Below are 16,651 nucleotides of genomic sequence, written 5' to 3'. Positions count from 1 at the left end.
TTTTTCACCTAATCATTCACCAGAAGATCATGGAAATGCTACAGTATGAGACCGATAAAGCAAGATTATTGCACTCACTGGGAAAAGTCAAATATTGATAATGCCTAAGCCTTTTGTGATGAATCCAAATTCATTTAGCATTTTCTAGACTTCTGACCTCATCTACTATCAGCACAACATAGATTACAAAATCTTGACTCTCTCAAAACCAGACTGTTGATTCTCCACAATGACAAATCATCTCTCTGAAACCCCCCTGGTACCATATGCACCAATAGAAATAAGCAGAGAAATGGTTCTTAAATGAAACAAGTCATTTTGTGGCTATCAAAGCAACTTTAAATTGCTTCAACCTCTAAAACACCTTGGCAACTAATAAAGGTTCTTCTGAAGAAACAACATTCAAAGTGGGTTTTAGAATTGTGGAACTAAAAAGAGGAGTTAGATATTTACAATTGTTAATGAGACATAATTGATAATCAATGTGCTGCTCATTCCTATTAAGCAACAGTCATTGGTTTAAGAAAACGACTCTGTCCCCTTAAAAAGATAACACAAGATTCTTAAAGGCTATCAGTTTCCTTTAGCATCCAGCCTTTGGCCAGCTTGTGACAAATTGTAAACACCTGTGACAATTTTAGTGACATAAATGATAAGCACAAAGTTCAAACTTAAGATAAACAGCTTAGCAACAGCATCAGGCCACATGGCTGACATGGGAATCTTATGTATGGTCCTACTCTAGACTATTGGAGCTAATTCATTCACAGCAGATTTATGGAAGTTAACTGACCAAGTAGCATAAGAATTAGCTGGGAGGTCAAAGTATGCAATGAATGCTTTAGTCAAGTCAAGTGAAATATACAAAAAGTAACACCAGATATATTTGTGTGGTTATCACAGAGAAATAAGTCTAGAACTGGTTGTGCCCATAGGGACTCACAGTGTGCAGGTGATAGCTAGTTAGACCCATTAGTGAACAGGTCATGGCTAGAAGAATACAGAGCAAGTAAGCCAGGCAAGAAACCTAACCAACAAATAGTAAGGCACAGACCAGTAGGTAACTGTGGGAACACCCCAGTGCCTAAGAGACACTTGGACCTGTTTTTAAATAGCTTTCAAGAGGAGTGCGGAGATGCTGGGTAACGCGCAACCACAGGACAAACTATAAAAAGTATAGAGACACTTGCCACCTGGCAGTTTGGCATCTCCAAAGGTTTTAATGAACATCACTGATTACAGTATTCCCCCAGGCACCCTGACAGCAGTGTAAGCTTTTGTCCAAACAGCATATCCAAAAGCTTAAAGTGAAGGTAAACTTTGATGAATGAAAGATCGGTTTTTAAAAATACTATTAAATACAGGGGACACTTTCATTCATCAAAGTTTACAAAGCAGCCGTTTTGTTTATAAACTTACCTTTCTTTCTCTTCACAGCCGGAGCAGCTTCCCCTGCCCAGAGATCCTCTCTTCACAACGTCAGCAATGATTTAATACCGGCTTCCCTCCAATCACTGCATGGCCTCAGGCAATGATTCCCCTGGGGGGGAAAAGCCGTGATTGGAGGAAGCCGGATTAGTCGATTGCTGACGTGTGAAGAGAGGATCTCCCGGCGGGGAAAGCTGCTCCGGCTTGTGAAGAAAAGAAAAGTAATGTTTTTAAACAAAATGGCTGCTTTCTAAACTTTGATGATTAAAAGTGCTCCTGTTTTTTAATAGTATTTTTAAAAACTGGCTTTTCATTCATCAAAGTGTACCTTCACTCTAAAGGGGGTGGGAATAAAGTGGGCCTAGCAAACCTGAGATTAGTTTCTTCTTGTGTAAATTAGCTTCAATAGTTAATATAAGAAATGGACGTTTAAAAAAAAAAAAACACACACAAAAAAAAAGATCACAAACAGTCCCTATTCTAATGTTATTGTGGGTACCTACAAAGTGCTATTATGGGACAGAATGTGCATATGTAATCTTGCAGTGCAAGCTTTTATATGATGTAATAAAAGTATTTGATGCTAGTGTAGGAGCAGTCGCCCATTCTTTGTAAGAATCTTCACATAACTTGTAGTTCCGCAATAGGATTTTGTTAAAGGGACGTCTACACTAGATATTTATTGTTTAAAAAGATAGATAATCCCTTTATTACCCCATTGCCCAGTTATGCATAACCAATTACAGTTATATTAATATACTTTTTACCCTCTGTGATAACCTTGTATCTAAGCCTCTTCTGACAGCCCCCTTATCACATGGCTATGTATTTATTTTCTATTGACTTGCCTTTTAGCCAATTAGTGTTGTGTCATGCACAACTCTACGAGAGAGAGCACAATGGTAATCTATATGACCCACATGAACTAGCAGCTCTCCCTGTAGTGAAAAGCTAATAAAAACCAGCATGTGATAAGAGGCCGTCTATAGTGGTTTAAAAAACAGGCAGAAATTTAGAGGTTTAAATGTTATAAAGTATATTAAAAGAACAATGTTGGTTGTGCAAAGCTGGGAAATGGGTAGTAAAGGCGTTATCTATCTTTTTAAACAATAACAATTTTTAGTGTTGACTGTCCCCTTTAAGTATAAATATTGATCACTCACACTATTATAGTCAACATTTGTGACGCTTGACATCATGTCCTTGATTTCAATAGAAAACATAAATTTGCTTCCCTGATAATTTCATTTCCATCTGTGGGAGGAGAGTCCACTGCTTCATTCATTACTTGTGGGAAATAAGAACCTGGCCACCAGGAGAAGGCAAAGACACCCCCAGCCAAAGCTTAAATACCTCCCCCACTCCACTCATCCCCCAGTCATTTCTGCCAAGGGAACAAGGAAACAGGTAGGAGAAAATATCAGGGTAATAAATGGTGCCAGAAGAATAATATTAAAATTTAGGTTCCGCCCACCGAAGCAAAACGGGCGGGAGCAGTAGACTCTCCTCCCCACAGATGGAAATGAAATTATCCGGTTAAGCATAATATATGTTTTCCATCTTAATGGGAGGAGAGTCCACTCGCTTCATTCATTTACTTGTGGGAACAAATACCTAAGCTCTAGAGGAACATGGAATGAAAAAAACGGGAGGGGTAAAAGGAGGTGGACCCTATACCTGAGGGCACCACAGCCTGGAGAACCTTTCTCCCAAAAACAGCTTCCGCCAAAGAAAAAAACATCAAATTTGTAAAAACTTTTTAAAAGTATGTAAGGAAGACTAAGTAGCCGCCTTACAAATCGGCTCCACAGAGGACTCGTTCTTAAAAGCCCAAGAAGAGTCCACAGCTCTAGTTGAGTGAGCCGTAATCATCTGAGGAGGCTTACGTCCCGCTGGTCTCATAGGCAAACGGATAATGCTCCTCAACCAAAAAGACAGAGAAGTGGAAGAGGCCCTCTGCCCCCCTACGCTTCCCTGAATACACCACAAATAAAGACGAAGTCTGTCTGAACTCTTTGTGGCCTGAAGTTAAAACTTTAAGGCTCGAACCACATCCAAGTTATGCAGTAACCTTTCCTTAGACGAAGGAGGGTTAGGACACAAAGAAGAAACTACTATCTCATGATTGATGTTTACGATCTGACACCACCTTGGGAAGAAATCCCAACCCAATGCGAAGCACAGCCTTATCAGCGTGAAAAACCAGATAAGGGGGCTCAGATTGCAAGGCCGCCAACTCAGAGACTCTGCGAGCTGAAGCAATAGCCAGAAGAAAAAGAACCTTCCAGGAAAGAATCTTAATGTCAAGCGCATGCATAGGCTCAAACGGAGCCCTCTACAACAACCTTAAGAACCCAAATTTAAACTCTAAGGAGGAGCCGAATTTCTAAAGACAAGTCTGAACCTAGACAGAGCCTGAACAAAGGACTGAATATCAGGAGGCTCCGCTAGCTTCTTGTGTAACAGCACTGATAACGCTGAAATCTGTCCCTTTAAGGAACTGGCGGCAAGACCTTTATCCAGGCCATCCAGAAGAAAGGCCAGAATCCTAGATACCCTAACCTTGTGCCAGGGACATCCATGATTTTCACACAGGATAAGTAGGTCATCCACACCTTATGATAGATGCGACAAGTGACCTGCTTCCTGGCCTGGATGAGAGTATCAATTACTCTCTCAGAAAAACCTCTCTTGGCAAAGACTAGGCATTCAATCTCCACGCAGTCAGCCTCAAAAAAATCAAGATTTTGGTGTAGAAAGGGACCCTGAACCAGCAGATCTCTGCGACAGGGGCAACCTCCATGGAGGAGACAATGACATCCCCACCAGATCCGCAAACCATGTTCTCCGCAGCCACAACGGAGCAATCAGAATGGTCAAAGTTTGCTCCTGCTTGATGCTGGCCACCACTCGAGGAAGAAGTGGCAACAGTGGAAAAATGTAAATTGGATTGAACTCCCACGGCAACCGCTAAGGCATCTATCAGCCCTGCCTGAAGTTGAGTCTGGACGCCATGAGGTCTATCTCCGGCGTCCCCCATCTGTTTCAGATCTCTGCAAACACCTCGGGATGGAGAGGACCAATGATGAAACTATTGCTGAGAAAAGTCCGCTTCCCAGTTGTCTACACCCGGAATGTGGATCGTTGAGAGCGAACAATTGTGAGTCTCTGCCCTTTCCAGAATCCAAGATACTTCTCGTTCCCCCCCTGATGGTTTATGTAAGCGACTGAGGTAATGTTGTCCAACTGGAATCTGATGAATCTGGATGACCCCAGGTGGGGTCAAGTCCTTAGAGCGTTGAATATTGCACGAAGTTCCAGAATATTTATGGGTAGAGTCGTCTCCTCTCGAGTCCACTTGCCCTGTGCTCTTCTAGCACCCCAAACAGCTCCCCATCCTGACAGACCTTGCATCCGTCGTCAGAAACTCCCAGGATTGCCCTGTTGCTGGGGGACCAGAGAACTCTTAACTCCGTTTATCTTCCATCCATGGGATTGAAGGAGAAGAGGAGCCCTCGAGTGGTCCTCCGTGAGATTGCAGGACGGATCCTGAACCAGAATAGTACAATAGACCCCCTTTCCGCTAGAGGGTACTGGGACGATTACTCCGGGAGAAGGGAGATCCCTCACGCACTCTAGAAAGGCGTCTCTCTTCTATGGTCTTGAGGATAGGTTTGACAGGAGGAATCTGCCCATGGGTGGATGAGGCCTGAACCCTATCCTGTAAACCCTGGGTGATAACCTCCAGAACCCAAGGATCCTGTACGTCTCTCATCCAGGCCTCTGCAAACAGAGATAGTCTGCCCCCCTACACGATCAGGAGCCGCCCCTTCATGCCGACTTTGTCTCGGCAGGCTTCTAGCTCTGCTTGGTCTTGTTCCAAGAGTTAGCTGGCTTCCAAGATCACTTGGGACTGCTCGGTCTTCGCAGCAGGCTGCTGGTGTTGAGACTTGTCCGAATGATAGGGATGAAAAGTAGAGCCCTTAGGCATGTTGTTCTTATCCTGCGGAAAGGAAAGCACCCTTGCCTCCTGTGACCGTGGATATAACAGAGTCCAGGCCTGGACCAAAAAGGGGAAGGGATAGTAATCTAAACTTGGAAGTCATGTCAGCAGACCACGACTTTAACCACAGAGCCCTACGGGCTAAAACAGAGAAACTTGATGTCTTATGATTCAGGCGAATAATATGGATATTTGCATCACAGATAATGGAATTTGCAACCCTTAAGGCCTTAATTTTATCCTGTATCTCCTCGAGGGGAGTCTCCACCTCAACTATAGCTGACGGTGCATCACACCAATAGGTAGCCGCTCCAGCGGAGTAGATGACCCCTGGGACATAAATTTATGTCTTTCCCTTTGCTTGCGCTTCGCAGGGCGTGGAAGGGCATGGAAGGCAGCAGAAACCGCCTCTTGCAACTGTTGCAGCAAAATCTGGCTGGCCACAAGGATTAGTAGAGCCTTGGGAGCTACATGTGTAATCAGAGATGAATGTGGGGAACGCACCGTGCGGGACGGAGATCCCTCAGAGGTTGACGGCTCAGTAGTACTAAATATCTTATTCTTCTTAGATATTGTAATTTTATCAAAGCATGTGGAACACAGTTGAGCAGGTGGTACAACCTGTACCTCCTCACAATAAACACAGGTATTAGATTTAATTAAAAAGGGAGTATCCTCTAACATATCAGAGTCCTCCATAGCTTGCGCCTTTAATACGGACTGAGATAGATTAAATGGCACCTTTATACACCAATGGCCGGGGCACTTACCACCTCCTATGACCCGGACCACAGAGAAACCGCTACGTCTCCCGCAAATGCCGATCAGGAAAAAGGAAGTTGAAGAGGCCACACCCGGTCACATGGAGTGCCATGCAGGACCACCCCTGCACTATAGAGAAAGCGCGCCAAAAAAGGCCGCGCCGATCTACACCTGAGTGTTCACACATTGCTAGAGCCTCATCTCACACATGACATAGCATTAACACAATAAAGATATTATGCATAAATCCCCCCCTGTCAGGGATATAAACCCTTGATTCTATCAGATAAAAGGAGACGCACTGTGACCCTGTCTTCTTGTGTTATCATATGTGTATAAATGAAACGATCTTACCAGAATCTAAGCCATGGAACAAGAACACGGCCCTTCAAGTGTGACAGGTTAGTAGCATCGCTCCTGACATGGACTTGGACGCTGATTGCCCAGGAGTGTTAATATGAGTCAGGATGGTTTCGCAGAGACGACGCTCCTTGCATCTCCAGACTAACTTTCATCAATGCTCTCACTGAGAGGCTGACAGGATTACTTAAAACTCCAGTCCCACTTCGAAGAGTACTACCCTCCATAAGAGACTACTCCGAATCTTCCGACACTTCTCTGCCAACCTCCTGTTACGAAAGGCAAAGAATAACTGGGGGATGAGGGGAGTGGGGGAGGTATTTAAGCCTTTGGCTGGGGTGTCTGTGCCTCCTCCTGGTGGCCAAGTTCTTATTTCCCACAAGTAATGAATGAAGCAGTGGACTCTCCTCCCATTAAGATGGAAACACTGTATTATTGTGATTTTGTACTTTTCTAGTTGTGTGATTTTTACTAATCATGTCAGCATTTAACACAGGCAAAATTTCATAGTCAATGACAAAGATTCCATCAGCAAGTAAAATAGAAACAGAACTTCTGCATAAGGGTTGATATTTTGTTTTCTAATTTACTAGGACAATATATTCTTAAAAGGATATTAAACCCAAATTTTTTCATTAAAGGGATACTAAACCCAAATGTTTTATTTCATGATTCAGATAGAGCAGGACATTTTAATCAACTTTCTAATTTGCTCCTATTATCATTTTTTCTTTTGATCTTTTGGTATCTTTATTTGAAAAACAGGAATTTAAGCTTTGGATGCCGGCCCATTTTTGTTTTAGCACCTTGGTAGCACTTGCTGATTGGTGTAGCCAATGTAGCCACCAATAAGAAAGCGCTAACCAGGGTGCTGAAGCAAAAATGGTCCGGGCTCCTAAGCGTAAGGGGAAAGTCTACACCAAAAATAATTATTGTTTTAAAAAGATAGATAATCCCTTTATTTACCAATCCGCAGTTTTGCATAACCAACACAGTTATATTAATACATGTTTAACCTCTGTGATTACCTTGTATCTAAGCCTCTGCAAACTGCCCCCTTATTTCAGTTCTTTTGACAGACTTGCATTTTAGCCAATCAGTGCTGGCTCCTAGGAACTCCATGTGCGTGAGCACAGTGTTATATATATGAAACACATGAACTAACGCCATCTAGTGGTAAAAAACTGAGATGAGAGGCGGGCTTCAAGGGCTTAGAAATTATCATAGGAACCTCCTAGGTTTAGCTTTTAACTAAGAATACCAAGAGAACAAAGCAAAATTGGTGATAGATGTTAATTTGAAAATTGTTCAAAATTACATGCCCTATCTGAATCGTGAAAGTTTTCTTTTGGACTACACTGTCCGTTTAAATTATTGCTTTAAACAAATAAAAATGCCAAGAGAACGAAGAAAAATTGATAATAGAATTAAATTAGAAAGTTGCTTAAAATTGCCTGCTTTATCTGAATCATGAAAGAGCAAATTGGGTTTAATATCCCTTTAAATAAACTTTCATGGTTCATATAGAGCATGCAATTTTAAAAAAATTGAATGTAATTGTAATATCAAATGCACTTTGTTCTCTTGGTATCATTGGTTGAAAAACATAATATATGCTTACCTGATAAATTAATTTCTTTCATGGTGGTGAGAGTCCACGATCCACTATACTCCTGGGAATTACTCTTCCCTACAACTAGGAGGCGGCAATGCAAACCCAACGTATAGTCAAGCAAAATGAGGTAAATGGAGCATTGACAAAAGATGTGCACAAGAATAAACACAGGAAAAAACACAGGGTGGGGTCTCATGGACTCTCACCAGTATGAAAAACAAAATTTATGCTTACCTGATAAATTTCTTTCTTTCCGGATACGGAGAGGCCACAACGTCATTCAATTACTAGTGGGAATATCAGTCCTGGCCAGCAGGAGGAGGCAAAGAGCACCACAGCAAAGCTGTTAAGTGTCACTCCCCCTACCCATTATCCCCAGTCATTCGGCGAAAGGGAAATGGAAAAATAACACAAAGGTGTAAAGGTGCCTGATGTTTAGTCAAAAATAACTGTCTTAATAAAGTGTGGGGTCGTGGACTCTCCATATCCGGAAAGAAAGAAACTTATCAGGTAAGCATACATTTTGTTTTCTTTCCTAATATATGGAGAGACCATGATGTCATTCAATTACTAGTGGGAACCAATACCGAAGCTAGAGGACACAGAATGAACAGGGAGGGAGGAACAAGACAGGCAGACCTAAACAGAAGGCATCAGCGCTTGAAGAACCTTTCTCCCAAACGAGGCCTCAGCCGAGGCAAAAGTATCAATTTTGGAAAATTTGGAAAAAGTATGCAGAGGAGGACCAAGTTGCAGCCTTGCAAATCTGTTTCACAGGAAGCTTCATTCTTGAAAGCCCAAGAAGAGGAGACAGCCCTTGTGGAGTGAACTGTAATTCTCTCAGGAGGCTGCTGACCAGCAGTCTCATAGGCAAAACAAATTATACTTCTTAACCAGAGGGAAAGAGAAGTAGCCTTCTGACTCTTTCCTGAGAAACAAACAAACAGGGCAGAAGACTGGCGAAAATCCTTAGTCTTCTATAGGTAGAATTTTAGAGCATGCACAACATCCAAGTTGTGCTACAGACGTTCTTTATGAGAAGGAGGATTGGGACAGAGAGAAGAAACAACAATTTCCTGATTAATATTTCTATCCCGAAACCACTTTAAGAAGAAACTCCAATTTAGTATGAAGAACCACCTTATCTGCATGAAAGATAAGGTAAGGCGAATCACACTGCAAAGCTGAGAGTTCTGAAACCCTCCAAGCAGAAGAGATAGCAATAAGAAAACAAAACCTTCCAAGGTAGCAACTTAATATCTATGGAATGCATTGGCTCAAACGGAGCCTGCTGCAAAACTTTAAGAACAAGATTAAGGCTCCAGAGAAATCCCAAGGAACCGCCAGATCATCTATCAGAGCGGCCTGAGCATCTCTTGACCTTGGAAGCTTAGCGTTCTGCCGAGACGCCATCAGATCTAACTCCGGCAACCCCCATTTGAGGGTTAACCTGGAGAACACCTCCGGATGGAGAGCCCACTCCCCAGGATGAAATGTCTGTCTGCTCAGGAAATCCGATTCCCAGTTGTCCACTCCAGGAATGTGGATGGCAGATAGACAATTGTGAGCTTCCACTCACTGAATAATCCGTGCCACCTCCTTCATGGCTAAGGAACTCCAAGTTCCTCCCTGGTGGTTGATGTAAGCCACTGAGGTGATGTTGTCCGACTGAAAACTGATAAACCGGGCTAAAGACAATTGAGACCAAGCCATCAGAGCATTGTAAATCGCTTTTGACTCCAAGATGTTTATGGGGAGAGCAGACTCCTCCCGAGTCCATAGTCCCCTGCGCCTTTTAACGAGTCCCAGACTGCTCCCCAGCCTAGCAGGCTAGCGTCCGTGGTCACAATCACCCAGGAAGATCTCTGGAAGCATGTGCCCTGAGACAGATGGTCCTGAGAATGCCATCACAGGAGAGAGTCTCTTGTCGACTGGTGTAAATCTATCCTTTGAGACAGATCGAATGGTCTCTGTGTTATTGTCTGAGCATGCATTATTGCAGAGCTCTCAAATGGAATTGAGCAAAGGGAATGATATCCATGGAAGCGACCATCAGACCAATTACCTCCATACATTTAGCCACTGATGGCCGAACCATAGACTGAAGAGAGAGGCAAGAGGAGAGAATTCTGGATTTTCTGACCTCCGTCAGAAAATTTTTTCATAGATAGGGAATGTATTATGGTCCCTAAGAAAACCACCCTTGTAGCTGAAACAAGGGAACTCTTTTCCAGATTTACTTTCCAACTGTGGGAACGTAGAAAAAACAACAAGATCTCTGTATGAGAGTTTGCTTGTTGAAAAGATGGCACCTGAACCAATATGTCGTCCAGGAATGGCGCCACTGCAATTCCCCAAGACATGATCACTGCCAAGAGAGCCACCAAAACTTATGAGAAAATTCTGGAGCTGTGGCAAGTCCAAATGGAAAAGCCACAAAGTGTTTGTCTAGAGAGGCGAATCTCAGGGAATATGTGAAGATCCCTGTGAGTGGGAACATGACGATACGCGTCCTTCAGGTCTATGGTCATCATGAACTGACCCTCTTTAGTCTCTACTAAAATTGATTCAGACAAGGCGTTGCACCAATAAGATACCGCACTTGCTACTGTGGCATTACAAACTGCAGTTTGCCATTGAAGACCTTGATGAACATACATCTTCTTCAAATAAGCTTCCAACTTTTTGTCCATGGGATCCTTAAAGGAGCCGCTATCCTCTATAGGGATCGTAGCTCTCTAAGCCAGAGTAGAAATAGCTCCTTCTACTTTAGGCACCGTACACCAAGAATCTTCAATGAAGTCAGCAACAGGAAACATCTTTTTAAATACAGGAGACGGGAGAAAGGAATCCCTGGCTTCTCCCATTCCTGTGAAATAATCTCTGTCACACGGTTTGGGACAGGGAAAAACTTCCACAGAGGAAGGAACATCATAGTATTTATTAAGTTTACTAGATTTCTTAGGGTTGACAACAACAGAAGTATCAGAGTCGTCCAAAGTAGCCAATACCTATTTTAACAGTACACCAAAGGTGTTCAAGCTTAAATTTGAAGTTTACTTTAGTATCAGATGAAGGAATAATACTGTCTGAATCTGAGATTTTCACCCTCAGAGGCTACCGACGTATCCTCCTCATCAGACTTATGAGGGAGGGCAACCTGCGTAGCAGTAAGTGGAACTGAAACCTTACTATCTGAATGTCTAATTTTCCTCTTGCTTTTTCCCAGCATAGGGAAAACAGATAATGCCGTAGATACCGCAGAAGATATATGTGCAGCAAAATCTGCAGGCAAATAAACTCCTCCAGGAGGCTGAGAGGAACTGCAGGGCAATGTATGTGATGCCAGAGGCTTGGGACGTTTGAGGATAAAGCTGTGGCATTGCCTGAACAGCATCATCCTGAGAGACATTGGGCTCAGAGGGCAACAATTTATCTTTAAATTTAAGTGTTCTAGCTAAGCATGCAGCACAGAATTGCATAGGCAAAACAATTTGTGCCTCAAGGCATAAATAGCATTTGTCAAAAGACACAGAGTCTTAGTCCATGTCCATAATACTAATAAAAAAATCCCCAAATTGTAGAAATGTTTTAAATAAACTGTCACTTTAAGAATTTTTAATACCACAGCTGCTTAACGTTATGCAAAAATTCTTTAAAATAATAAACCAATCAGGCCCCTACATCTCAGACAGGCTGAGATGCCTTACCGTAACACTTATACACAACTTGGCTGCCAGAAGTCTCTAAAACGATCATATAGTAGATTGACACTGAAGAGACTGAAATTCAATGACGCCGCTCCGCTTCGTGAGTATACGACAGCAGAAAGAAGTCACATGACCGGCAGAGAGAGGAAACTATGCAGTAAGTAAAAGGCGTGCGTTTCCCTCTGCCTACAACACCGGAGCTTAATTTACACAAACGCTCAAGCAGTCTGTCAGTTAGCCTGTTCTAGCTAAGTAAGCAAAGAAAACCAACTGCCAAATTTTAAGTTTATACATAAATCCCTGTATAAAACATAAGCCACACACATACTAATAAAGTATTTTAACAAAATTAGCCCAAAGAGGAAAAACGTCCCAATAAAGGGAAGATTAACCCCTAGTCTCAACATACATACTGTGCCTGCCCACTGCCAAAGAAAATCCTGTATAAAGGATTTTAAAAATGTTGCCATCTACTACATATGACATATTCTTCTGAAGTGCAAGTCTCCAAGACCTAGAAGACTAAAGCACTTACCTGCAGTCTAGCTGTCCATCAGGAAGACAGCTCACAAGGTGTGAAAGGAAACTACACTTTACAGAGACCTGTAGAAAAATAAAGAACAGAGTAACCAACTCTGGCTTTCTGTACCATGGGCAGCAATGTGTTAGGAAACAAAGCAAGGACTACCTCACAACTTCCTAACTGCTTAAAAGCTCAGCTAAACCCAAATCACTGCTTGCAGGGAAAAGTACCCTAAAAAGGAATTCATTTCTTCAGACACCAAACTTAATCTCCTCCATTGACAGAGGCAAAGAGAATGACTGGGTATTATGGGTAGGGGAGTGACACTTAACAGCTTTGCTCTCGTGCTCTTTGCTGCCTCCTGCTGGCCAGGAGTGATATTCCCACTAGTAATTGAATGAGGTTGTGGACTCTCCATATCTTAGGAAAGAAAATGGATGTATTATCGGGTAAGAATTAATTTTCTCTTATACAGGTGGTGAGAATCCACAATCCATTACGCCTGGGAACTAATACCTAAGCATTGGAGTCTACAATTAATGACACAAAGAGCAAGCGGGATTTAAAAACAAAAAACAAAAAATTTTGAATGAGAAACTAAATACAAAAGACACTTATATACCAGTAAACAACCAGTAGAAAGCCAAATCATTACTGAAACATATCAGCAAAGGTTATGGAATAGGAGTATATTGTAGATTAATGAGAGGAGACAAAAGACAAGTCCCTACGGCCACTATAAAAGGTCAGTGACAAAATTTCCCATGAGGTGGGAAAAAAAAGTAATTAACCATACCCCATATACATCCCTTTGACAAACACTGTACTCTGTGGGGTAAACAGACTGAAAGCTCCTCTCACTAAAGAAACATATGCACATCTTCATTCATCACCTTACTGCAGTGGAGGCAAAGACAAGACTGAGGTACCTTTGAGGTGGGAGGGGTTTTATAGAGCTCTTGGGGTTTGGGAATTTTTGCCTCCACCCTAGTGGTAGGGAAGAGTAATTCCCAGGAGTAATGGATCATGGACTCTCACCACCAGTATGAAAGAAAGCATACCTAGGAAGGCACATGAGCCAAAATCCACTACTGGGAAACTGCTAGTGATTAGTGGCTACATACATCTGCCTTTTGCTATTGATCACCAGATGTGTTCAGTTAGTTCCCAGTAGTGCATTGCTGCTCTGGAGCTGATTTTAATTATGTGTTTAACCCATTTTACACAATACAACAGAAAGACACAAACAAACAAAACAATGAAGGAGAGAGACAAAATACAACGTGAAGAGAGAGAAACAAGAAAGTTAAAGGTTGAAAAATAATTAAAAGCGAGAAAGAGAGAGCTAGGGAGTTAATGAGAAAAAAAGGAGGAGGGGGGAAGAGACAAAAGGAGGAGAAAGAGGGTGAAAGGGGAAGACAGAAAAAGAAACAGCATGAGAGAGAGCACGAGAGGAAAACACACATGAAGGACCATAGAAATACAGCAATAACCAATAGTAAAGGAAGATAGAGACATGGTGCACAGTAAGACTCAGGGAGACATACGCATAGCATAATAAGGCCTAGTTTCCATTGAGGAGGTAAAACAAAAATTCTCCATAGACTTTAATGGAGATAAATGTATCCACAATTTACCACCTCAATGGAAACTAGGCCTAGAAAGTAACAGACATACAGCCCCAGAGAAAAAGGGACAGTGCAATGGTAAGAAAGAGAGAGAGAGCACAAGATAGGTGAGTCATGACAAGAGAAAGTACTAGATGATGAGAAGAAAGTGTGGCATAAAAACTCATGGAAAGGGAACAAGATATGGACAGAAAAGAGTCAGATGATAGTGGAGAGACACCACTGGGTTAGAGAGAATTACATGAGATGTCTAATATGAAGAACATAGATTCACTTCAGACTAGTGGGTTGTAAGCTTGGGGGGGGGGGCACTATTAAAAGGTGGTGGAATCCTAACTTGGGTTAAGCAGAGGTATCAGAAGTTTAAACAGAAAAGTGAACAACATCTGATAGCTTCAACCTAAGCATAAGATGTATCAGACTTGATAGTGCTAAAATAATCCTAAAATATATAAGTTATTTTCAAGACTAGTGATGACTCACTTCCTAACACATAGGAACTACAGTCAATATTTTAGAGGCCTTCAGGACCAAATATATACTTTTTTGGCTACTAAACACACAAATAATCCTAAAAATGGCAAGTGGCATAGGGACAGATTTAAGTAAGGTTTAAGGGTACTCTGTCTGCTGTTCTCCCCTCCATATGTCTCTTATGACTTGTACCAACCTCGTTTGTAAACACACCAAAAGCCCCAAAGGATACATTTTTAGTTCTACCTTTACCTGGGCCACCTAATCTATGTCCCATATTCTTAGTTCTGCTTTTCCCTGGGGCCACAAAAATTAACGCACAAGGCTGCATGTGGCCCATGGGCCACCAGTTGGCAACCTCTGGTCTAGACAGTTTAGTTAAGAAATGAACAGAACATGTAAAACAAATACATTGTGCCCTTAGTGCTTCTAGTATTTATATACAACAATTAACATACAATGACAGATATGTTGGCATTACTCCATCACCTTAATAGAAAGCCATTTAAGCCTGGACAAAGTCCAGTACATTTCTCACAGTAATCCTACCGTTTATTTTCTGTTGACAGTTAATTGAGGCGCACACAGCAGCGGTCCCACTATCGCCCTCTGAAGATGGATCATCTTCATCTAAGTTGATCTCTTCGGTAATAACATCTGGGCCCAGTTTAGCCATGTACAGCATGCTAATCCTTTTCAAGTTCTTGTTTTCTTTGTTGAGCTATTGGAAAGTAAATAATATTATGATGAAGATGAAAAATCAACTGTGAAATGCATTAAAAAGTTGTCCAAAAGAAACATTCTCACAAATGAAAAAAGTAACAACTACAGAAAGAAAGAAGTTTTCAACTTTTAGAAAACAGCAAGCTAAGCTCAGCTGTAACTAACTGTATGTGGCACTGGATATAGGATAATGAAGTGCATACCCTTATGAATGGGGATATAATTCTGAGTCATTTTGATGAATTCCCAAGGCTGCATCTCATTTTCTGTATCTCAGACCAAATTCTGCATTTGCTCTTGCAGCAGATGAGAGTGGGAGGAAATCGGCCTCACATTCTCACAGCTCGTCCCTCCCTTTCTTGTTAACGAAACAATGTTGATGATTAAACTTGCTGTTCTATCTACCCACAGCCTCAGTGCCCTCTTCATTACAAATGCAGTTTGCATTAGCCAAAAGTCAAAATGAAGATCGATCTGTTCCTCGCTAAAGGAAGCACCTATGTTTTTTCCCCATTAGTGGACAGCATGCATCTCCTGATCCGTGCGGTGTTAAACTGTAGGAGAGGGCAAAAAGCTGAGCTACAAACAAAGGCAAAGGATATTGGGGTTATTATCTCTACCAGAGTGAAAATTGAAGAGCTAGATTTTACAGGAAATGGTGTGTGTAGTATATTGCACATCAATTCGTTATTTCAGCATGGAAATAAAGATTTTATTTTAGATCTGCCAAAAAGTGAGACAATTTACTTATCTAGCGAAAGATACTGACCCCAATACAGGGGGAAAACTGTCCCCAGGGTTAAATTTAAAAGATCATAAAAGTGGCATTAAAAATGCTCAATAGATACAATTAGAAACATATTTTGCAATATGTGTTAGTGTATCACTAATAAAGTGCATGTTATATGCTGATAATACAGCAGAAGGCGGTACACATGCAATTGCTTTCAACACATAACCAAGTGCTGACATCTTCACACAAAACATTACCAGCAGTACTCAATGCAAGTAAATGTGCATGCATGAGTTCAGCCACTGTTACTCTAACAAAGAAATATATATATATTACAAAATGTTTCTAATGTTTTTTTAAAATTAGTTTATTTCAGATACCAATGTTTTATGTTTCTTTACGGTGCTTGCATAGATATACTACAAGATGTTTTATATGGTAAAATGTTATATTGCACTAAACATATAAATGTATATTTTTATTTGTGCTTTGACACCATCATAAAGTTACTTGAGTCACCGGTGTTTAAAATACCTAAAATGATCATATGATTTCATAAGGATTGTTTACTACTAGCTACAGCAGTTGTAGGCAATAGGTGAGCTGGATCTGCAGGTGGTCCTTGGAGACTTACCCTTCAGTAGTCAGACACTCCCCTGAGGCAGGAAATAATATCCCATTTTCATACCCCA

General features: G+C 41.6%; 1 protein-coding gene across 1 annotated transcript in view; it reads right to left on the bottom strand.

Moving 5' to 3' along the window:
- SHTN1 (shootin 1) overlaps positions 1-16,651 on the bottom strand; it is a 467,849-nt gene that overhangs the window by 217,162 nt on the left and 234,036 nt on the right. The window contains exon 5 of the mRNA XM_053692982.1: positions 15,053-15,224. Within this exon, the coding sequence (XP_053548957.1) occupies positions 15,053-15,224 (172 nt within the window). The remainder of the gene's footprint in view (positions 1-15,052; positions 15,225-16,651) is intronic.

Source organism: Bombina bombina, chromosome 9, assembly GCF_027579735.1.
Source record: "Bombina bombina isolate aBomBom1 chromosome 9, aBomBom1.pri, whole genome shotgun sequence".
Classification (NCBI taxonomy): Eukaryota; Metazoa; Chordata; class Amphibia; order Anura; family Bombinatoridae; genus Bombina; species Bombina bombina.
This window is presented reverse-complemented; position numbering and strand designations above follow the sequence as displayed.